A 25,004-nucleotide genomic window follows, 5' to 3' on the forward strand; every position below is an offset into this window, starting at 1 on the left:
ACGATTTAAGTGAACCGTGACAATGTGCCAGGTGACAGCAAGAACAAGCCCAACCAACGGTCTGCCGCCTATAGGGAATCCGCCTTCAAGCCCTTGGATATCGACATGCATGGGATGCATTGGTTAGATGGGTGGGATGTTGGGTGACCCCAGACACCAGCATCCTCGGTTCTGGGGAGTTCCCTTCACAGCGGTTTTTAGCCCCGAGATGCTGTCCTGGGTTCCTACAATGTTAACGTAGATTTTGATGTTGGCTTTTGAGTTTGCACCCCCTCAGAACATCACGTATGAGTTGTCACTCATCACAAACGTAACATCCCCGAGAGAGACCACCTCGCCGCCCTGGGGGGGCTGGCGAGGGAGCTGGCCGGGCTCCCCGGTGGCCTCTTCCTCCGCTGTCTGCCGGTACACAGGGCTCGTCACCACTGTCTTGGGCATCTCGGCCAGCTGGACCACCACGGCCTCTTCCGGGAGAGACTCCCACTCCCCGTCTTCCATCTTATTCACATGAGCCACGTTCTGCGTGTCCTTGATCCACTCCTGCCAGGATGAAACACTGACTCAGGCTCCGTGCGGCAAACCCCTCCCCTCGGGGCCCGTGCATCCCCGGGACCCTGGCAGCCTCCCTCCGGAGGTGATGCCACCCCCAGCAGAACAAAAAAGCTCTCATGTTTAGTATCTTGGCATAGAGCTTGTGGTTTCAGACCCGCCTTTTTTTTTTTTTTTTTTTTTTTTTTTTTTTTTTTTTTTTGCGGTACGCGGGCTTCTCACTGCTGCGGCCTCTCCCGTTGCGGAGCACAGGCTCCGGACGCGCAGGCTCAGCGGCCATGGCTCACGGGCCCAGCCGCTCCGCGGCACGTGGGATCTTCCCGGACCGGGGCACGGATCCGTGTCCCCTCCATCGGCAGGCGGACTCTCAACCACTGCGCCACCAGGGAAGCCCCAGACCTGCCTTTTGTCATCAGCCTCAAAGCGGCTGGCCTGTGGTCACTCCTCACACATGAGGACCGCCTGAGGGGCTTTTCCGGAACCCAAAACAGGAAACACAGATTCCTCCCCGCGCCCCCACCCCGCAGGTATGTTCTCTGAGATGGGAGTGACTTTTCAGAAGGAGGACTGTCACTCAGCAGGTCCAGGGGGCCCAGATGCTGAATCCTAACAGGTGCCCTGGGATTTCCTGATGCTGGCTGGGAGCACATCTGGAATACGGTGCTCCAGGGGACCGTATTCCACCGGGTGACTCCTCTGTTCCCTATAGCATCTCCCTTCCCCGGCCCAGCCTCCCCCACCCCCTTCTTCTAGCCCCAAGTATTGAAAAGCTTCAGGTTTCCCCCTAACCTCTGCTGTAACCCCCTCTCTTCTCCCTTGAAAGGAACTGGGACACCCCTAAATATGCCGCTTTTTCAGCTGCAGGCAATGGAGAATGCACCGCTGCAGAGAGGATTCTTTGCTCTCCGTTTATCCTCCCTAGAAGCAGGGCGTAACTGTCCCTTTTGGCAAGGAAATGTACGTTTGTAAAAGGTCACCCTGACCCTTCCAACTCCAGAGACAACACTTAGCACCTGGGAGAACTTGAGTCCGCATAAAATCTTACTAAAGAACCCTTATTTCTCATGCATTTCCTAGTCACCTTCTCATATCTTGCCTGCCACCCCCAAGTCCCCAACCCCTTTTCTTTTACTTGGTGTCTCCTCCACACTCTATCACCCTTTGTTTTCACTTGTTTTCATGTGCATACAAAATAAACCTTTTCTCTTCTTAATCTTTTTTTTTTTTTTTGGTCCATTTAATTTGCAGGTATCAGGGACAGAACTTAGCAGGATAGAGGCATGTTTTTGTGGGTTTTCTTTCCATTTCTTTCCCTCTCCTACACCTATAAGTAGTTTTAAAATTCACCTTCTTGCTCCTCTGGAAGGTTAAATAGTGCATCCCTTCCAAAATAAAGATATGCCCCAGTGCTAACCCTCAGAACCTGGGAATGGGACTTTATTTGGAAATAGGGTCCTTGCAGATGTGATGAAGTGAAGGGTCTGAGACGAGGTCCTCCTGGAGGAGGGTGGCCCTACATCCAATGACAGGGTCCTTCTAAGAGACAGAAGAGGAGAGACACAGACACAGAGGAGAAGCCCCAAGACAAAGGCAGAGACGGGAGGGAGGCGGCCACAAGCTCAGGGACGCCTGGAGCCCCCAGAAGCTGGAAGGGGCAGAAAGGACCCTCCCCTGGAGCCTCTGGAGGGAGCGCGGCCCTGGGACACCTGGACCTCAGACATCTGGTCTCCAGGATGGGGGAGGATGAATGTGTGATGTTTTGAACCCCGCCGTTTGTGGCAGCCGCAGGGAACTGGCATAACTCTGATCCCATGGTCCCGTAAAGTCTACGCCTGAGTGTCCACTGCTGGCAATCTCCTGGGGACGCGGTGCTGATTCCCTCCGTCTCATTCCTCCCAACTCCTTAAGCATTTGTCGTGTGAATGAAACAACAACCATAAAGTTTGAAAAAGGAAGTGTAGGTTTTGTTGTCAGCTCTGCAGAGAGAACAGATTAAGAACACAACTTCCTGATAAGATCAGAAAGTGATTAGGCTGGAAAATCCCGTAGTGGGGGCCACTGATCTCCGGGGCTGATTTCAAGAGAAGCCACCCTCGGAGGCCCTTGGATCTGCTCTCTCTGACCCAAAGAGAAAAGAACGTGCTGCTGCTTTCAAATGCAAAAGGGCTCCCAGGCATTTAAAGAGGCTGCTGGAATAGAAGCGGGATTTTACGTGGTGCACAGGGGGGTAGCAGGACGGCACAAAGCAAGCCTGTTTCTCAGGCCCAAGGACATGACGCTTACCTGGAAGTTACCTTGGTGAGACTCAAAGAGCCCCGAGAAGGTGAATCTGGGATCCGGCACGCTGGGCATGAGAACCTTCTTAACCCTGAAATGGACATGGAGGGTCTGGTCAGACAGGCTGGCGCCCCTGAGCAGGGCTGTGGACGTCCAGGCGGACAGACCCCACCCACCGCCCCGCCATGAGGGGCCCGGGATGGCTGCAGACTGTGACCCCAGAGGCTGCACACCTTGGCGGAACTGCGACCCCAATTTCAAAACATGTGCCCCGCTCCTACCCTCGCAGGTACCCTGCTCCCAGCATCCACGAGAAGCCCTCACCAAGAATGTGATATTAGGGGCGTGGAGCCCGTCTCTGCCAAAGAGCAATTCTTATTACCCAGGAATCACTACTTCTGTTGACACTGTGGACTGAATTGTGTCCCCACCTCCCCAAATTCATAACTTGAAACCCTAACCCCTCAATCTGACCGTATCTGGAGGTCGTACTTCTTAGGAGGTAATTAAGGTGAAATGAGGTCATAGACATGGGGTATGAATGTGAACTGGATACACCACCCCAAAATATGCCACTTGGGGATATTGTGTATTTGGAGGTGAAGGCACTTGAGAAACAGCAGAGGTAGGAGAAGCCCTCTGCCCTCCCCCACCCACCTAAAAGCAGACCACAAATTTCCCTCTTTACAAAAAAAAAAAAAATTCCATTTGTAAAGGTGCCCCCCCCCTTTACCTGGAAATGGACGAGTCACTGAGAGGCACCAAGATGCTTCCACACAGACAACGTTTATCTGCCTGTAGTTTCCCCCACACATTTCTTAGTCACCCTCCCACTAGTTACCCACATTCAAACTCCCTTTTCATTTGTCTTCCTTTTCCACTTCTCCACAAATTATCACCTTTTGTTAAAATGGTACAGAAGCCCCCGAATTAACTGCCTTGTTAGGTGTTCACTTCCTTTCTACGAATCTCCACATGCTTAAGAACATTACATCAGTAAAGAAACATGCATTTTCTTACGTTACTCTGTCTTTGGTCAGTTTAATTCGCAGGCCCCCAGTTACAGAACCTAAGAGGTTTTCATCTAATAAGATGCTAACCCTGTGTGACTGGTGTCCTTAAAAGAAGAGGAGATTAGTACACAGATGCACAGAGAGGGACAACCGTGTGAGGACACAGAGAGGAGAGGGCCGTCTACACACCCAGGAGAGAGAAGCCTCAGGAGGAACCAGCCCTGCCCGCACCTGGACCTCAGATTCAAGCCTCCAGTACTGGGAGAAATAAACGTCTGTTGTTTGAGCCCCCCCCCCCGTCTGGGGTGCTTTGTTATGGCAACCCCAGGAAAATAATAGTTGATTTCACCACTCGTCGTGAACAGGGACTTCCTTGAAGACAGGACAAGTGTTAGTTTTTTCCAAGAAGTGTACCCCTCAGATTCCCTCAGGGATGATTTCAGTTTTGTATTAAAAACATCAGACATGTCACCTGTCAACACGCTTATCTGATTGCTTCATCTACTCCCTTGCAGAGAACCATATTGCAGGCATCTGTTTGAGCTGGTCAAAGAGAGAAGAGCAGACTGAAGAAAAAATGGGGCGATTTGCAAGAATCAAGAGAAGCTGTATCCAACCATGACGGGACGTCCTTGAACTTGTCTAACTTAGCCTAGCTCAGTCCCAGCCTGAGTTGTCCAGAATGGCGGTCCACGTTTCTCTATGCATCACTCCAGTCGTTGCTATGGAAACCTCATCCTAAGAAACAAAGATGGCACCCACGGCCCTGGGCATCAGTGCCTTCAAACATCATCAAGAAGTAAAAGGCCCGGGCACAAGTACGTTTAAAGAAAGATGGAAATAGCGGTTGTTAAATTATTGCACGGAAGGTTAATGGGGAGAAATATTTAATATCATATTTTTGAAATGCTTTCTATGGTCTCAAAGAATATTGTTTTGCTGTATCTGTAAATGGATTTACAAAGCAGACAAGCTTTCTTCTTGTCCAGTTCTTCTCACCTCACTCACCAAATTGTCTCATTTAATAAATCTCAATAAAAATTAAAAGTGTTTTAAGTACCTGTCATTGTAACATGACAGGAGGACACAGCTCAATGGGGCGTGTGTTTGAAGCAAGGTAACGCTCTCATAGGAATGAGCATTCTTATATCCTACTGTCTCCAAGAGAATATTTGTCAATGAATTCTGCAGATATCTCTGCACCTTTGGCATTATTTCCCTCTCAATTTTCTTGTCATATACCACTGGCAAAGTGTGTATTATAGAGAAAGTGATATTCAGCTAAATAATCATATCAGACAATTCTTTTTTTCCCCCCCAGTTCAGGGACATATTGGAACCAAAGCCCATGTGTCTGAGGATTCTGTCAGGGTCATCCTTACCTCCGTAGTTTCCATAAAGGCAGAAGGAGAAGGGAGGCTATCAGGAAGGTGACCATGCCAGCAAATAAAATAAAATTTGGGAAAAGGCTCTTTTCCTGGCACAAATCTAAAGCAAAACAGAATGAGGGCTGTAAGTTATCAAGATAATTTCAACATAATACTAGATCACACTCCAAACCCAGCCACCCACATTGTTTTTTCCTCTGTAAATGTCAGGGTCAGCAAATCTTGATTTTGGTGTGAAATGTCCTGGAAAGAGAGATGGTGACACTGGACAGGCAAACATCAGGAAGGAGGGAGTGTATATTTAACTCACTGCCAGGGGTATTTGAGGATATCAGGGCTTTCTTTGGTCTATCCATATCTATATCATCTATCTATCTATCTATCATCTATCTACCTATCTGTCTATCATCTATCTATCTATCATCTATCATCTATCTATTTACCTACCTGCCTATCTACTTATCTATCTACGATATATATCTGTCTACTTACCTATCCATCTATCTAGCTATCTATCACCTATCATCCATCTATGTCTATCTATCTATATATGTCATCTATCTATCACCTATTTATATCTGTCATCTATCTATCATCATCTATCATCTATCAATCTATCCATCTATCACCTATTTATCTATAGATCTCTCTATGCATCTGTATCTATATCCATGGAACCACATTCATAAATGACACATTATTCTTGCTATGAAATAAAAATGAAAATTAGTCCAATAATGATGGAATCTAGAAGAGGAATTCTTCCACCGTGACCTCTGGAGCAGGACTTGGGGTCATCCGTGTTTTCAGGTGCCCCATTCCACCCTCCCCCCAACGTAGGGTGCTGGACCATGTTGTGCAGCGATGCTGTGTGACATTACCTGTTAGCTTGCCCCTCTGCTGGCGTATCACCTCTGACCAGTCACTTGGGTATGTGTCAGAGCCGTAGCTGGACTCCAGCGTTTTCACTCTGGCCCGAAAGAAATAACACTTCTCATCATCCAAACTGTCGAGCGTGACATTGCAGGTTTTTGCCTCCTTGGACTAGAGGGAAAAACAGACACGATGACCCATGATTGACCCAGACTTTTCATCTTCTACCAGGGATTCACACAAGATTCCCTCTTGCAGGATTTCCCTCTCTTGTTTCACTTCCTCTCTCTGCCCAGATATTTATCCTCCAAACAGCAGCAAAAACAAATGTGGCAGCACCTCTACACCTCCCTCCAAAAAGGAAAAAAAATTCGTTATGACAAACATGATGACAGACGCTTTTGAAGAATTACTAAGTTCTTTCTTTTAAAAAAAAAAGTAATTTTTTAAAATAGAAGTATAGTTGCTGTACAGTATTATATGTTACGGGTGTACAATATAGTGGTTCACAATTTTTAAGGGTTAGACTTCATTTACAGTTATTATAAAATATTGGCTATATTTCCCAAGTAACTTTTTTTATGAATATAAAAGTAATGTATGCTGTGGCTTCCCTGGTGGCACAGTGGTTAAGAATCCGCCTGCCAATGCAGGGGACATGGGTTCGAGCCCTGGTCTGGGAAGATCCCACATGCCACGGAGCAACTAAGCCCGTGCGCCACAGCTACTGAGCCTGCGCTCTAGAGCCCGCAAGCCACAACTACTGAGCCCACGTGCCACAACTACTGAAACCCGTGCGCCTAGAGCCCATGCTCCGCAACAAGAGAAGCCACCGCAATGAGAAGCCCGTGCACCGCAACAAAGAGTAGCCTCCGCTCGCCGCAACTAGAGAAACCCCGCACGCAGCAACAAAGACCCAACACAGCCCCAAAATAAATTAATTAATTAATTTAAAAAGAAAGAAAAGTAATGCATGCTTACATTTGAGACTTTAGAAAACACACACACACACACACACACACACACACACACACACACACATACACACACACAAAGGCAAAATAAGACACTTAAAACCCGTCTTTATCCTAGCTCCAAAATACAATCACCATTAACAAATTGATATCATTTCTCTCCTTCCGGGGGTACGGTATTCATTGAACACAATATTTAATGTACACATTGCTTCTTATCACTAAATATTCTTCAAAATACCTTTTGATGGCTCTTAAATATTTTATTATAAATGCACCATAATTTGTTTGACTATTCACCTGCTGTATGCCACATAGGTGGTCCCTAAGTCCATGTATTTATTGTAGATAATGCTTCGATAGACGTCTTCGTGTATACAGCCTCATCCACATTTTGAATTATTCCCTGAGGATTGATTTCTGCAAAGGGAATTAATTGATCACAACAAGGACGGAGGTCTTAAAGTTTCCTGGTGTTCAACATCATTAAAAATGATCACATTTTATGATCAGCTATTTAGGAGAACTCCAGTATCCCTCTATTTTTTTTTAATTTTAATTTATTTATATTATTTATTTTTGGCTGTGTTGGGTCTTCGTTGCTACGCACGGGCTTCCTCTAGTTGCGGTGAGTGGGGGCTACTCTTTGTTGTGGTGGGCGGGCTTCTCATTGCGGTGGCTTCTCTTGTTGCGGAGCACGGGCTCTAGGCACGTGGGCTTCAGTAGATGCGGCACGTGGGCTCAGTAGTTGTGGCTCCCGGGCTTAGTTGCTCCATGGCACGTGGGATCTTCCCTGACCTGGGCTCGATCCCATATTCCCTGCATTGGCAGGCGGATTCTTAACCACTGCGCCACCAGGGAAGCCAAGTATCCCTCTATTTTAATGTGTATTTCTTTGATGAGTAGTGATTCTATTCTACTGATTCCAGCCATTTGTCCGTCTTCTCCCTTTTTGGATGAGTGCCCCCTGCTTCTGTCACATACACTGGGCTCCACAATCACATGACCAAGTCCTTAAAATCAATCTCAGTATCTTTGTCTCTGTGTCTCTCCAGCTTCTCCACTGTTCGCATCTTGGGGATACTTACGTACACCTGGCCCGAGAAGACGTCCCTGCCCTCACCTGCCACTCGGCGTCAAAGGTGCTCTTGTGCTGGATTTCATACACGAGATCTTTGTACCACAGGTCAGAGCAAGTCACTGTCACTGCTCCCTGATGCCACTGGAAGCTCAGATCACTCAGGGATCTGGGTTTCACTAAGAAGGAGAAATAGCACAATGACTAACGCCTCTGCCAAGATAAACATTCCACATCTCTGAAATTACAGTGGTAGCTGGGCTTGGATTCACTTTCCTCTGACTGTTCCAATCCTTCCTCTGATACCTTATGAGATGTGGGGTTTCCTTGTCTTTAGTACATTAAAAATAGAATTTTTAGCTAGCTCTCCAAGGACCCTTAGGTGTCTCGTGGAAAGAGCTCTCTGAAATTGCTTGAAAATCTTTTCTGTATCTGTTATGGGATGAATTGTGTCCCACCAGAAAAAGACACTTTGAAGTCCTGGACCCTAGCACCTCAGAATCTTTGGGAAGAGGATCATTACAGGTGTAATTGTTTAAGATAAGATGAGGTCATCCTGGAGTAGCGTGAACCCTAATCCAGTATGACTGGCATCCTTATCAGAAGAGAAGAGACACAGACACAGAGGAGAAGCCACATGAAGACGGATGCAGAGACGGGAGGAGGCGGCCCCAAGCCCAGGGACGCCCAAGGTTACGAGCAGCTCCCAAGAATTGGGAGAGGCTTGGACAGATTCTCCCTCAGAACTTCCAGAAGGAACCAACCCCACCCACATCTCGACTGTAGAATTTCTGGTGTCCAGAACTGGAAGATAATGTTTACTTTAAGCAACCCAATTTCTGATCATTTTTTATGGCAGCCCGAGGAGACTTATACAATGTCTATGAGGGGTTGTTTTCAGGAGGGGGTCCATAGCTCTCATGGGATTCTGAGATGGACCTGTGACATCCCATCCCTCAAAACAGGGGGGGAAAAAAAGAAACTCTGCCTCACAGAAATCCAGACCAAAACATGAATCTTTGGAGAGAGGGTTTCACTACCTTTGTACGATGTATCCTAATCCAACATGGACAGTCAACCCTCAAGGTACTAAAGCACGTACGGTAACTGCTGATCCACAGACTCTTGCTGAGAAGAGGGTGTGTTCCATTCCTGATGGAAAAATATACAACTTCATCTTTCTCTACTTCCAAGAGGCACCCGGCAGTGTAACCTTGTTGAAGGGTGTACTTGGAGCACGGTCTGTAGGCCTCATTGCTGCTTAACCTGTGATTTAAAAGGAGAAAAATTCAGCTATGTAGCATCTTAAAAATAACAACTTAAGGGCCGTTCCTTCGCTCCATGACTCTGTCACTGACTCAGATTGGGTACCACGTCACTCGCTTCAATGACCCCCTCCCCTTACAAAACTACAGCAAGACCTGTCGAAACAGAAAAGTACCCCTCTCTCAAATGTTTACCCCCCTTGAATGGATCTTGTAGGGCTCGAATTGTGGCCCTCCAAATGGCATGCCTACGTATCGATACTAACCCCGGAACCTGGGAACAGGACCTCATTAGGAAATAGGATCTTTGCAGAGGTGATGAAGTGAGGGGTCTGAGATGAGGTCCTCCTGGATGATGGTGGCCCTACACCCCATGACAGGGTCCTTCTAAGAGACAGAAGACGAGAGACACAGACACAGAGGAGAAGCCCCGGGAAGACAGAGGCAGAGACGGGAGGGATGCAGCCACAAGCCCAGGGACGCCTGGAGCCCCCGGAAGCTGGAAGGGGCAGGAAGGAGCCTCCCCTGGAGCCTCAGGAGGGAGCGCGGTCCTGGGACACCTTGACCTCAGACATCTGGTCTCCAGGATGGGGGAGGATGAATTTTCCTTGTTTTAAGCTGCCCAGTTTTGGGTACTTTGTTGCGGCAGCCCTAGGAAAGTAATTGACCTGCAGAGTAACCCAGCCCTTGACTCAAAGAGGCATTTTTATTTTCTATTGGAGTAGAGCTGATTAACAGTGTTGTGATAGCTTCAGGTGCACAGCAAAGTGAATCAGCCACGCATATACATGTATCCAGTCTCCCCTCCCATCCAGGCTGCCACATAACATTGAGCAGACTTCCCTGTATTATACAGTAGGTCCTTGTTGGTTATCATTTTTTTAAAGATAAAATTTATTTATTTACTTTTGGCTGCACTGGGTCTTTGTTGCTGCGCGTGGGCTTTTCTCTAGTTGCGGTGAGCGGGGGCTACTCTTCGTTGCGGTGTGCGGGCTTCTCATTGCAGTGGCTTCTCTTGTTGTGGAGCACGGGCTCTAGGCACGTGGGCTTCAGTAGTTGCGGCTCACGAGCTCAGTAATTGTGGCTCGCGGGCTCTAGAGCGCAGGCTCAGTAGTTGTGGCGCACAGGCTTAGTTGCTCCGGGGCATGTGGGATCTTCCTGGACCAGGGCTCAAACCCGTGTCCCCTGCATTGGCAGGCGGATTCTTAACCACTGCGCCACCAGGGAAGTCCCTGGTTATCCTTTTTAAATGTAGCAGTGTGTACATGTCAATCCCAAACTCCCTAACTATCTCTTCCAGGAGACATTTTTAATAGGGATGTCCCAAGATTGGGTTTATCTTTGAGGCTTCCCTGCAATATTAAGAAGAAGCCTATAGGACTGAGTGTGAGACCAGCTTATACTCCATCCTTAAGATCTCAAACCCAAGCAGTGATGAGACGAAGAATTATCTCCTTTATGATTAAAGAAATGGATGCGGGACTTCCCTTGTGGTTAAGAATCTGCCTACCAATGCAGGGGACACGGGTTCGAGCCCTGGTCCGGGAAGATCCCACATGCCCCGGAGCAACTAAGCCCGTGCGCCACAACTACTGAGCCTGCGCTCTAGAGCCCGCGAACCACAACTACTGAAGCCCACATGCCTAGAGCCCGTGCTCTGCAACAAGAGAAGCCACCGCAATGAGAAGCCCGCGCACCGCAACAAAGAGTAGCCCCTGCTCGCCGCAACTAGAGGAAGCCTGTGCGCAGCAAGGAAGACCCAACGCAGCCAAACATAAATTAATTCATTCATTAAAAAAAAGAAAAAAGATATAATCAAATATCTATTTAAAAAAAAAAGAATCTAGGTGGTTTCGAGCATGAGTCAGTCATCACTCCGTTAGAAGGTCTGGAAGCTGTGGCTACAGCTGTGGTGAGGCCTGAGAGCTAGAGAGCACACACATGCACACTTGCACCTTCTGATCCTTCACACGCTCGCGTCCTGGGCCTCCCAGCTGTTGACATCTTAGAAGAGGAAATATTTTAGCCATGGGCATGGTTTTCCCTTCCTCAGGGCACTTACTTTTGGAGGAATGTCAAATTAGTCCCGGGGTATTCACTCGCGTTCCATGTAACCTTCACAGTTTCGAAATTGAAGTTGATGATTTGAAGCTGCAATGTTTCTCCTGGGTAAAAAGACACACATAGAGTAGACTTCGAGGCGATGCTGGAAAGAGCTTGAAATTTGTAAAATGATGTCAGCACTCATGTTATAAGAATGATATAGTGCTTTTTAAAAAAATTTGATGATATATTTTATTTAACCCTATATATCCAGAATATTATCATTTCAACATGATATCTATATCTATCTATCCATCTATCTATCTACCTCTATTATCTATCTCTATTATCTATCTATGTATCTATCCATCATCATCTAGCTATTATTTATCTACTATCTATTTATGTATCTAACATCTATATCGTCTATCTACCTATCATCTATCTTGTCATCATCTATCTGTTACCTATGTCATCTATCTGTAATTATCAACAAGATATTTTATATTCTTACTATGTGTCCAGAGTCTGTTACGTGTTTCATACTTATAATACAAGAATGATAGAGTGCTTTAAAGGGACAGAGAAAACCAAGATTCTCACAAACAAACCGGTCATGACTTATGTCAGTAAGACTGCAGGATCTATGAAGGTCGGTGAGAAAACTCAATCACTTTGAGAGACAACAGTCAGTGCAAGATTACAGCGGACTTTCTTCTCTCGTTGGCAAGAGGTAATGATTACCGGTTAGTGTGAAGAGTAAACGGTGAGTGCTGACTGTGTGTCCAGAGGCACCATGTTTTGTGGGCACACAGAGAGGAACTGGACACTGTCCCCCATCCACCAAAGTCACTGTCTTACTCAGAACACCACACATGACGAGTCGAGGAAAAGCTCAAGGTCAAGTGAGTCCTTCAATGTTTGCTTTACACGCTACTTAGGCTCCACACCTGTCAGAATGGCCATCATCAAAAAGACCACAAATAATAAATGTTGGTGAGGGTGTGGAGAAAAGGAAGCCCTGGTACACTGTTGGTAGGGATGCAAATTGGTGCAGCCACTGTGGAAAACACTACGGCAGTTTCTCTAAAAGATAAAAATAGAGCTGCCATAGAAACCAGTGATTCCACTCCTGGGCATTTATCGCAAAAAAACAAAAACTCTAATTTGAAAAGACACATGCACGCCAATGTTCATAGCAGCACTACTTGCAATAGCCAAAACATGGAAGCAACTTAAACGTCCATCAACAGAGGAATGGACAAAGAAGATGTGGTGCATATGTACAGTGGAATACCACTCAGCCATAAAAAAGAAGGAAATAATGCCATTGGCAGCAACATGGATGGACCTAGAGCTGATCATACTGAGTGAAGTAAGCCAGAGAAAGACAAATATCACATGATATCACTTAAATGTGGGATCTAAAATATGACACAAACTAGTGAATGTAACAAAACAGAAGCAGACTCACAGATACAAAAACAAACTAGCGGTTACAAGTGGGGAGAGGGAAGGGGGCGAGTGGCAAGATAGGGGTAGAGGATTAAGAGGTACAAACTATTACATAGAAAATAAATAAGCTACAAGGATATATTGTATAACACAGGGGATATAGCCAATATTTCATAATAACTCTACATGGAGTATAATTTTTAAAAAATTATGAATCCCTATGTTGTATACCTGAAACATATATAATATTATAAATCAACTCTATCTCAATTTTAAAACTCATAATATATATTTTTTATAAATTTATTTATTTATTTGTTTTATTTATTTATTGGCTGCGTTGGGTCATCGTAGCTGCACGCGGGCTTCTCTAGTTGCGGCGAGTGGCGGCTACACTGGATTCCAGTGCACGGGCTTCTCACTGTGGTGACTTCTCTTGCTGCGGAGCACGGGCTCTAGGGACACAGGCTTCAGTAGTTGTGGCACACGGGCTTAGTTGCTCCACGGCATGTGGGATCCTCCTGGACCAGGGCTCAAATCCGTGTGCCCTGCACTGGCAGGTGGGTTCTTAACCACTGCGCCACCAGGGCAGTCCCAAAACTCATTATGTATATATATATATATATATATACATATATATATATATATATATATATATACACACATATATATGTATATATATATATATATATACACATATATATATATGTGTATATATATATATGTATATATATGTTTTTTGTTTTGTTTTGTTTTTTTGCCGTACGCGGACCTCTCACTGTTCTGGCCTCTCCCGTTGCGGAGCACAGGCTCTGGACGCGCAGGCTCAGTGGCCATGGCTCACGGGCCCAGCCGCTCCGTGGCCTGTGGGATCTTGCTGGACCGGGGCACGAACCCGTGTCCCCTGCATCGGCAGGCGGACTCTCAACCACTGCGCCACCAGGGAAGCCCTCATAATATATTAAAAATAAATAAATAAAATGTGTACGTTTTTTCTTCATCCCTCTGAAATATATGTAGAGACTTTTCGAAGTTAGTGAGCTTTTTCCAGATTCGGGACCTAGGCACAACCTTCTCAAGGGAGCCAACTCCTTGAAGAGCAAACATGAACGGTGTGGAGCCCCATTTCCGTGAGGGGCTAAGAGTCTGGCTCCAGGTCGTAAAAGCACCTTCAGTCATAAAGACAGGAGTTCATTTTTCCCTTGGAGAAAGCCAGTGATCTGACCCAGGTGGTCCCTCCACCTGGAAGGTGAGTTTAGGAAGAATTATGGTTACAAATGGTGCCGGGACGTCCTCCCGTTTGAGAATGCGGGTGCAGTGGCTGGTGTCCACCTTGCTCTAGAAGAGGGTTTGTGTCCTGTCAACCTCTTTCTCAAAAGGCATGTGCATCAGAGCGCAGGCTTGTTCAATGCTTGTTCAGTCAGGAAACCGTGTCTCTCTTATCTCTACCTTGGTCTAGAAGAATTCTGGGTTGGCGAGAAATGCCAGTTTTGATTCTATTTCTCCAGTACCATCAGAAACACCTCCATCTCTCCAGAAATTACCGCCAACCTGGGCCATCGGTGGTTAACCATCCTGGTGGCACCATTGCCCCTGAGAGATACCATCTCATTCCTGTGACTTCACTGTTCCCACCTGAATGTCGGCTCCCGAACGGAGAGAGCTCAGGGCCAGCAGGACCCGTTGTTGCTTAGAAAGTGTGTGCTGATTTTATGGGATATTATGAACTTATTCGGAAATTTTAAGAGATGAAGGTGTAAATGGCAAAGTGTACCAGGACAGCCCTGGTGACAAAGGTTGTCTGCACCAAGGCAAGGGTGGGGGTGGGGGGGTGTCTCTGGGTGTCGATTTCCTCGTGCTTCTTTTGACGCCGGTTCACAAGCGTTCACGAGGGTTAGGCGTGTTCGGGGCAAAGGCGTATTATCACTAGCCCCAACAGAAACACAGTAGCCTTATGTGGAAATATGATCTGAATCCCCAATGGAGTCGTGAAGTCTGAATCTGTTGGTTCAAAATGGATCGACGGCATGGAAATGGCCCGGGAGGGACCTCCCTGCGCAGCTCCGGGACCTCGGGTGGGATGGGGCGAGGCTTTTCTAAGACTGTGCCCAGTGGGACCGCAGGTGTTCACACACCTGTGATGACCTCGGGCAAAAGAAAAGCAGGCAAACCACAAAGGCCTTTCGTCAAGCAAGTTCTGCATTTTCCAGGAAGTTCCTACAAAGGTTCTGAGTGAGCCCGGCTTCACAGAGGGATGAGAACCGCCTCGGGTGGGACCCTCTGTGCATCCACGACCTTAACCCCTACTTCTGCCCACGGATGTGCTTCAAGTGGGTCAGAATCTAGAACTGGTCTAAAGGGCTCTTTCTTCACTCAAACTCCACGTGCGCAGTGGTGGCAGGTAGAGGGGGGCTGTCAGAAGGAAGCTATGGGTCTCAAGGAATCTGTGACCACAGGGAGCTCCGATCGCAGCCAAATCTCTCCTCCCTCTGCCTTCTGTCGCTGGCAGATGGAGTCCTCGGTTCGGCCACGTGGAAACAGAGCACCGGGCATCACACAGAGCTAGGGAATCATGTGGGTGCCAGCCCTGGGGACACCCCACACCCAGGCTCTCTCACCCTCCTCACTGTGTCCACTTGATACCCAGTTTGCAACCCCGGGGCTGCAGCAAAGAAGGCCCCTAGGGACCCTTCCAAACCAGGTAGGCGAGAGGCCAGCTCGGACGTGGACGGTCAAGCACGGGGTGATGTCTGGGGACAGTTCAGAAGCTACATGTCACGAACGTGCCACCACCTGCTCCCATCCGGGCCTCCCTTGAGCTGGAAAGCAAATCGAAGCTGTCTAGTGCAAGAGGGGACCAGATACCTCCCGTCCGCCCCCTCCTGTTGCTGCCTTTTGACAAAGCTTGTAAGGTGATCATGCAGCCTGGAAACAATTCTCTGGAAAAGCCCCAGGAACCAGGCTCTGCGGACAGAGGGCAAAGGTGACGCTGATCATCGTTCTCAGAAGGCGCGGCCAGCCGTGGGATGGGATTCAAGGGTGACCCGCGGACAACGGGTGACTGGGGAGGCTCTTGTCTTTCTTGGGGGCACTGTGGCGGCATGATCTCACCACGGGAAGGGAAATGTTAATTCAGACAAAAGCCTTTCACCTCTTTGGAGGCAGACAGAACAGCAAAGCAGCCCAGATTCTCAGTTCTGCAGACAAGAGCTCTTCTATTGATTCTTTTCCCTTCAGACCTAATCCTGAGCTCAGTCAAGAGTGGGTCCTGGGGCTTCCCTGGTGGCGCAGTGGTTGAGATTCCACCTGCCGATGCAGGGGACACGGGTTCGAGCCCTGGTCTGGGAGGATCCCACATGCCGCGGAGCAACTGGGCCCGTGAGCCACAACTACTGAGGCTGCGCTCCGCAACAAGAGAGGCCGCGATAGTGAGAGGCTCACCCACTGCGATGAAGAGTGGCCCCCGCTTGCCACAACTAGAGAAAGCCCTCGCACAGAAACGAAGACCCAACATAGCCATAAATAAATGAATTAATTAATTTTAAAAAATAATTAAAAAAAAAAAGAGTGGGTCCTTTGCAACAGGCAAATGGAGCTTTGCCCGAGACTCAGGAACCTGTGTAAGCCCTTGTCACTTTGACAAAGAAAACACTGCAGTTGCAAAAGACACCATAAAAAGAAGAGAGCTGAGATGTTCAAAGAAAGGGCATTTCAGGCAGACAAATGGCTACGTTCGCCAGCGTTGACTTACTCAGCTCCGTTTCTTCTGAAGCCATCAGATGTCCCAGCAGGAAGAGAGCTGAGGCTGCCCAGGGCAGAAGGATACGCCTCATGCTTGAAGGAGGAGAAAGCAGTGAGCAGAAGGTCAGCGCCTCAGCTCATCGTACACAGGTCACCCCGTCTTTAAAATGTGGAAAAGAAACTCGGGAAATGACTACAGGAAACAGCCATGCTTTATTTTAAAAGATGACTCTTCTCAAAAAAAAAAAGTGCAGGATCATTCTTTCAGCCCCGCCGAGCACTTTTGCAGCCCCGCCGGATACATCTCACTTGAAACAGTATCAGATATGATCTGCACCCAGGATTCTCACCCTCTGCTGGGTTGTGAGAATCCTGCGTTTGGAGGTCGAGGTCCAAGCGCGGTCCTGCAGCCCTCGTCTTGCTGAGGCTTCCTGGCTGCTCACCCAGAAGCAGGGACGCTTGGTCCCCCTCCCAATGGCCTCAAGCAAGCAGGGGACAGCATGGTATCCATAAAGGACAAAGTTTGGGGACGTGCAGAATCCCAAGGAGAATCGTTTCCCAGATGTTACCAGGGAGATTTGTAGGTGGGCTTTTTCCCACAGAAGCAAGCCTGGATTGATCCCCAGTGGCCAGTTTATGGCCCCCATGTCTGCCTCCAAATGTGCCCCTGGGAGTGGGTGACTCTAACGCAACATAACACCCACCGTGATAACTGTGCTTGTAAAATCATGTCAAAACTACAAAGCCGCTTCACAGATATGCACTGACAGAATCTGTGGGCAGCGGGAGATGGGCAGAGTAAACACCAATTGCTCCATTGTAGAGTTAAGAACTCAGTTTCCCAGAAGCAGACAGCGGCCGAATGACTTCCAGTGGCGTATTGCAGGGCAGGCTGAGACTCGGGTCTTCCTGGCGCCAGATCAGGGGTGCTTCCACCGTGGGCATCCTTCTGGAGGTCAGAGGTCCAACACTGCTGTCCCTGGGCTGAAATCCAGGTGTGGGCAGGGCTGGCTCCTTCCGGAGGCTCCGGGGAGAATCCGTCTTCTTGCCTTTCCAGCTTCTAGAGGCGCCCACCTTCCTCAGCTCATGTCCCCACGTGACACCAACCTCTGCTTCTCTGACTCTGAACCTTCTGCTTCCTTCTTGCAAGTAAGGGCCCTTGTGCCCACCTGGATAACTCAGGACACTCTTTCCATTTCCAGATTCTTTTTTTTGGCCGTGCCGTGGCGGCTCGCAGGATCTTAGTTCCCTGACCAGGGATTGAACCCAGGCCCCCTGCAGTGAAAGCACAGAGTCTTAACCACTGGACCACCGCGGAAGTCCCCATCTCCAGATTCTGAATCACATCAGCAAAAGGTCTTTTTTTTTTTTTTTTTTTTTGCGGTACGCGGGCCTCTCACTGTTGTGGCCTCTCCCGTCGCGGAGCACAGGCTCCGGACGCGCAGGCTCAGCGGCCATGGCTCACGGGCCCAGCCACTCCGCGGCATGTGGGATCCTTCCGGACCGGGGCACGAACCTGTGTCCCCTGCATCGGCAGGCGGACTCTCAACCACCGTGCCACCAGGGAAGCCCTGCAAAAGGTCTTTTGTCCTGTCAGGTGACATATTTGCAGTTGCCAGGAATTAGGACGTGGACATCTTCGGGGACATTAGTCTGTCTACTACCCAGGGATTACGACGTGGACACCTTAGTGTGATAGATGATAGATTGACAGACACAGACATGCATATATACTCATGTACCTTGATGACAGATTGATGATAGATAAGTAGATAGATGATAGTGAGATAGATGGTGGGTAGATGATAGATAGATAGATAGATGATAGATGATAGATAATTGATAGAAAGCCTCTCATGCTAGCTCAGGGCTTCTCAGCCTCAGCACTCCTGACATCGGGGCTGGGCGACGCTCTGATGTGAGGCATCCTGGGCCCTGTGGGGGCGGAGCAGCTTCCCTGGTCTCCACCCACCAGGTGCCAGGAGCTCCCCTCCCCCCATCCCCCCGCCCCCAGCCAGGACAGCCAAAGGGCTCCAGGCATCCCCCAGCTTCCCTTTGGTGGGGGGGCCCCTTATCCCTTCATCTCCCCCCACTGCTCCCTCCTTCCCGCCATCCAGGGCAGCTAGAGCTTCTAGCTCTTTTCCAGAGCAGACCTTGCCCTGAAGGAACTGTTCATTTCAGAAATTTTACCTACAAAAGGAAATACTCAGGCAGACCACACGGGGAGAAAAGGCCTGGGAGGCCACTCTGAGGTCGGAGAAGAAAGCCAAGCCTCACCGTGGTGCTTCTGCAGTAGGGATGGGGATCCTGTGAGATTAGGATTTTATGGGAACAGAGATGAGTGGTCCCCGAAGATGGGTTCTCACAGCTCCCCGGGTCAATGACGTGAAAGAGTGTTTGCCCTTCGGGAGGACCCAAGAGGCACAAAGAGAGGCTCGGAAGCCGCGGTGCTCTCTCGCACTCCCTGGAAAACTGTGACAGGCTGTCCCCCCCATGTTTTACGGCTCTGAGACGCTGGACCGCTCCGAGAAGGGTGACCCGGTGGGAAAAGCATGATGGCCGGGGTTGTGCTACCTCGGTGAACTGCGCGGGAAGGTTTTGTGTTCTCTGGTCCTGCCCTTCGCGGGCGCATAAACCTGGGCGGGGCGGGGCGGGGGGGGGGGGGGAGAAAATGGGCAGGCGAGCCGTCCCCTCCCTTCTGGATTCCAGAATGGAAACAAACTGCACGTGAATCTCGGAGGCCACGGCCATGTCTCGTGGAGATGACACATCAAACCGCACGCCGTCTCCTTCCCACTGTCCGCCCTCTGCGCTCAAAGCCACAAACGGGTACTGTGCCGTGCGCTCTTCTCCGTATCAGAGGTGCAGGGTGAGTCAGCAGCGAGAAAAGCAAAGAGGAGGGAGGTTATAAGACGTGGGTGTGAATGGAGCTGGAAACGTCAGTGTTCCTGTGCTTTCTTCTGTTCTGCCCACTCCCCCTGCGTGTGGGAACGATTTGGGTGACCTGTGGCTGTAGCCCCAAACACCCCAAAGCTCAGAGGCACCCATGGACAGCAGCTTGTCGTGTCTCCCGATTCACAGACTGGTTGGGACTCAGATGCTCAGAAGCTTCAGTGTCGGCTGGATCCATCGTCAGCGGGAGGACTGATTGAGTGGGAATGTTCTAGAAGCTTTGCTCACACACCTGGCCTCTGGACTGAGTAGTAGCTGACAGCCTGACTGGTCCCTTCCCTGACCGGAAGACTTGACTGCATGGAACATTCCACAAGGTCCGGTCACTTCCGCTGTCTTTGATTGGCCAAAGCAAGCCACGGGCCAGCCCAGACTCAAGCGACAACGAACCCCCTTGGGAGGAGCTGGAAAGAATTCACACCCATCCAGATTTCTCCGCAATAGCGATCTCTGTCTGATCAGGTTCCACGTGATTTCCATAAAAGACAGCTCTTTCTTACATGAAGTCAAGATATGATGGGTTCGCAGCAATGATAATGAACCACAGTGTTGGTTCCACCAGCCTTAAATGTCCAGCTTCTGCCACACCGAATCGTGTCAGAATGTGCAGCGTGACACGACCTCTCACCTCTACTCTGGCACTGGTCTGTTCCTGAATCTGCCCGGCGCTGCTGGATGTAATGTCAAAAAGGCACGGGTTGGGGGGGGGGGGGCAGCTGAAAGCCGTGAGCTGCGTGCTTTGCTCTCAGCGAAAGCAATCTTTAATCTCAGTGAAAGCGTGTCGGGGTTTACTGTGTATTGAGAACTATTGCATGACGGAAGGGTTTCCCCGCTCAGCAGACAGCAGAGGCCTGGGAGCGATGAACGTAGCACAGCGGCATTTTTACAGCACAGAACCATGTGGGAAGCTCTTTGCTATTTCATTTGTTTGAGGAGAGATTTGAAGATGGGCAGCTGTACTGATCCAGAACCTTGGAAACGGAGGGATTGGCTTCGGAGGGGGCGTGAGTGGAACTCAGGGGGCCTACGCATCTGGATCTGGGAGAAGGATGCCTTGTCCGCATGTGGTTACGTTAACAGCTCTGTCTGAGGATGGGCCAGCAGACACCATCGGTGTAGAGCATGGACCAGTGCACAATGCTTACTTATACCACAAGCCAAAGAAAACTCACTTCTTAATTGCATGGTGTGTTCTTGGCCAGAGAGTTACAACGTTGAGTACAAGGGCCTGCCTCTGCTGAGTAACGTTCCCTTCATAAACAAGTGAGTCTTGGAAGAGCTGACGTTTTTGTAGCCCATCCCAGCCTCCTGTCTTGCCCTGCTCCATCCCACCTATCCCCAAACCCAGCCTGGCTTTGCACAGAAATACCAGGAAGGGGTGGAGGAAGTGACCAATGACATGGGCAAAAATGGGGGAACCAGAGCAGTTCTCCTGGACTTCTCCTAGAACGAGGAAATACAATTCGGCTAAGGAAAAGGTCTTTATGTGTGATGTGATAAAGTCTCATAAATGAAATTACGAGTTCAACACTAGCTAAGTGGAGGCCTAATTAAATGTAACGTGTTGGCATAGTCATGCAATGATGATGGGCTTAGTAGGACTCTGTTGGTCTGTGTCTACACATCCCGGGTGCATATGGTGTCCACCCTGTGTCTGACACGCAGAAAGTGTATAATCCTGAAAGCTGACAGAGGGACAAATGGAGGAACATATGGGTGGATGAATGGATGGCTGGCTGGCTGGCTGGAAGGGTGAATGATGAATGGACAGATGGGTGGGTAGAATCATGGAAGAATCATCCAGTCTGGGTTCTCAAGGTCCCTGAAAGATGTTATTGTGGATTGAATTTCCCCCTAAATACATATTGAAGCTCTAACCCCCAGAACCTATTCCTATGACCTTATTTGGAAATAGGGTCTTTGCAGATGGTCAAGTTAAGATGAAATTTTGAGTAGGCCCTAATCCAATATGACTTGTGTCCTGCTAAACGGGACCTTGGGCATGCCAACAAACATACAAAGGGAGGAGCATGTAAAGACACAGGGAGAAGATGGCCATCTACAAGCCAAGAAACCCCCGAGGCTCCTAGAATTAACAGAGAGGACGTTGAAAAGATTTACCCTCATGGCCCTCAAAAGGAACCCACCCTGCTGACACTTTGATTTGGCACTTCCGGCGTCCAGAACTGTCAGACAGTAAGCCCCCCCCCCCCCGCCAATCCCCCCCAACCTGCTTGCCATCTGTGGTGTTTGTTACAGTTGTACCAGGAAACTCATACAGATGTCACCCTAAGTCTGGTAGGGGCAGCAAGCTTGTTATGGACAGAACATCCCATCTCGTGTCCGAACGGCTGCAATGCACAGGAAGTCCACCTGTTCCCCCGACCCAGCCTGTCCTCTGACCACACAGAAAACCCATCTCTGTGTGCGCCCCGTTCAGATAACTGAGGATGGCCAACGCTACCTTGGTTTCCAGGTTAAACGAGCCTCATTCTCTCATGAGCTCCTAGACGCCTCGGTAGCCTGAGGTCCTGGCAATGAGCCCTCAGGTTCAAGATGGTGGGTGACCCTCCACAGAGGTCATTCACATGGCTGAACAGAAATACGGGAAAGGGAATAAATCCATCACAGGGAGGGGGACAGGAGGGGCAGGCGCTGGCGGAGCACAGGGTTCTATAGGATTCTGGGCTAAGAAAGAGGATTGACTCTTACAGGGATGGAAACATCCAAGTGGGGGAAGGTGAAACTGTAGGGGAAGGGAGAAAAAAAAAAATCTTTTTTCTCTATCCTCTTAGGTTCTTTCCCTAGGCCCCTGCAAATTAAACTGACAGAAGATCGGCGAAGAGGGAAGAAGAAAGCAGAAGTTACACGTGCAGCGTGCATACACGGGGGAGAAACGCAATGATCAGTAACTCAAAGGGATGGTTAGAATTTGGGGTTTATGTACCTAACTTAGCAGGTTATGGGGAGGTGGAGAAAGGACACTTAGGGGAAAACAAACGTCTTTTGAAAAGATAAGTGGGTTTTCAGGTGAACGAACAGGAGATCAGAAAATGTGGGATAATGTTTGTGTGCACAGATATGAGTGCTCTTTCCACCTCCTTCCTGGCCATAAACTCCCCTGGAGAAGGGGCTGGGGGTGGATTTTATTACCTTTTCCCTTCTGGGAGCAGATCCTCCCTGAAGGGAAATTTGTGGAGCCCTATTTCTCAGAAACTGCTACTTTTGTTCAGACAGGGAAGCTCCAAGAAGAGGTGTTTTTTTTCCCCTGCATCTGTCGAATTTCAACTGTCTTCAGGTTAAAATCATCCGGGAAGATCCCAGCAACTAAGCCCCCATGCGCCACAACTACTGAGCCTGTGCTCTAGAGCCCGTGCACCACAACTACTGAAGCCCGCGCGCCACAACTACTGAAGCCCACACACCTAGAGTCCATGCTCTGCAACAAGAGAAGCCACCGCAGTGAGAAGCCCGCGCACCGCAAGGAAGAGTAGCCCCCACTCGCCGCAGCTAGAGAAAGCCCACGCGCAGCAACGAAGACCCAACGCAGCCAAACATAAATAAATAAATTTAAAAAGAGAAAGTAGATGGTGGGTCCAGGAGCTGGGGGAGGGTGATGGGGATTGAGTGTTTCATGGGGACAGATTCTCAGTTTGGGAAGATGAACAAGTTCTGGAGACGGACGGTGGGGATGGTCACACAAGGTGAATGTACTTGGTGCCCCTGAACTGTGCATGTAAAAATGGTTAAGATGGGAAATTTGATGTTGTGTGTTTTTATCACAATTAAAAATAAATTTTTACAAGTATACGTTCTGCCTCTGAAATATAAAAAGAGTTTTCTTTTAGAGGAAGGACCCAACGTTGGAAGGAAGGGCCAACAGTAGGAAAAGCCGGCAACCCTGAAGTCTCTGACGTTTGTAACACAGCGGAAAAGTGACTTTATAGGTCACGCCTGAGGCACAATTGCCCCTTATTTGGCACTGAGCTTTGTGTGACATTAAGCCACATCCAGCCACGGTATCGTTCCACTCCCACTTTTCGTGGCTCCTGCTTCCCTTTTGTGGCAAATGTCTTTCGGGATTGGCCACAGGGAGCTGGGCGGGGATGCCTTTGTGGGCGTGTGTGGGATGTGTGGACTACTCTCCAGTCACAGCCGTGTCTAACTCTGTGGTCAAGAGCCAGCCCAGTGGTGTGTCGTCTATGAATATCCCTACCACCCAGGGTCCTGACTCACTGGCCCATGATGGGAGGGGCCAGGGGTCAATGGTGGCCACGCATGTCTGTGTCAGGGCACACGCATCTCTGTGTCAGGGCACACGCATCTCTGTGTCAGGGCACACGTGCCAGGAGCATGTGTGAAAATGCAGAGCAGCGAGCCCAAAGCCTGTCCGTGGAAAGATGCAATAGAGCCGTACCCAGCAGCCTGTCCCTCAGCGTTTCAGACCTCATTCCCGGACGCCGGGATATTTGGGAATCGGTCAGCGTTTCGAAATGAGCCCCTGCTTGTGCTCCCTTGCTCTGTTCCAAATTCACGTCTGCTTTCCTGTCGCATGTTCACTGCTTGGACCCGCCCCTGGCAAGCGAGCAGTTTGATGCTCTGAAATGCCTGAAAATGAACATTCCTTTTCCCAGGAAATCACATCTTGCCTCCGCTGTTGTTTTGATCCTTATGTGGGTCCTTCCTTCTCCCTGACGTGGCAGCCAACACCCATGATACTCCTCTGTCAGCATTAGGCAGGTTCCTAGTGGCCACAGAGACGTCTTGGCCCTTTGCCTTCTCGCCTTCTTTATCAGCATTATAAGTGGGCACGAAAAAAAATAAAACCGTAAGCCCTTCCTCCAAAAGATCAGGAGACACACTTCGGAGTGCCTTTCAACGTTCGTGTATAGAAGTGATTGAAATTACAGCCGAAGATGCAATAACTGTAAACTGAGTGTCGGCCTCCTGACACCGAAATTCTTTACCCTGAAAATGGCTATCTTACCCCAAGAAACAGCCCTCCAGGGGATCGCCCCCCGAGGCTGACTTAGTGAAATCCGCTTTTGTAACCTTTGGAAGCACACGGAGAACTTAATCGACGGGCTCAGAAAGGGCTTTCTGGAATCTCGGGGCGGCGCTACAAACTTTTGCTCTCCTGGTTTGGAAAAGTTGGGAGGCTGTGTTCCTACTACCCGCCCCCCCCCCAACACACACACACAGCCCTCCCCAGCTTGGTCCTGGGACAGTTTGCAGGGCCCGGCAGCTGCAAGCTCCTTCGAGCTCCTTGGAGCCCACGACCCAGGTGCATCTAAGCAGGTATGAACCATGAAACGCCGCGGTTATTAACCAGAGTTAAGCGCCTAGAAAGGCTGCAGAAATTACCTTGGGATCAAGTGCTCCCTTGATCCCTTAAC

General features: G+C 49.1%; 1 protein-coding gene across 1 annotated transcript; it reads right to left on the reverse strand.

Annotated features, from left to right (window-relative positions):
- Positions 1-273: 273 nt before the first annotated feature.
- Positions 274-19,786, reverse strand: LOC309817686 (cytokine receptor-like factor 2; the record flags this gene model as incomplete). Its single annotated transcript, XM_082646955.1, has 7 exons — positions 274-540; positions 2,833-2,917; positions 5,222-5,327; positions 6,109-6,271; positions 8,198-8,331; positions 9,255-9,418; positions 19,701-19,786. The coding sequence occupies 7 exons, from the start codon at positions 19,784-19,786 to the stop codon at positions 274-276; spliced, it is 1,005 nt and encodes a 334-aa protein (XP_082503081.1).
- Between the last annotated feature and the right edge of the window lie 5,218 nt (positions 19,787-25,004).

Source organism: Grampus griseus, assembly GCF_964374135.1.
Source record: "Grampus griseus genome assembly, chromosome: Y".
NCBI lineage: Eukaryota > Metazoa > Chordata > Mammalia > Artiodactyla > Delphinidae > Grampus > Grampus griseus.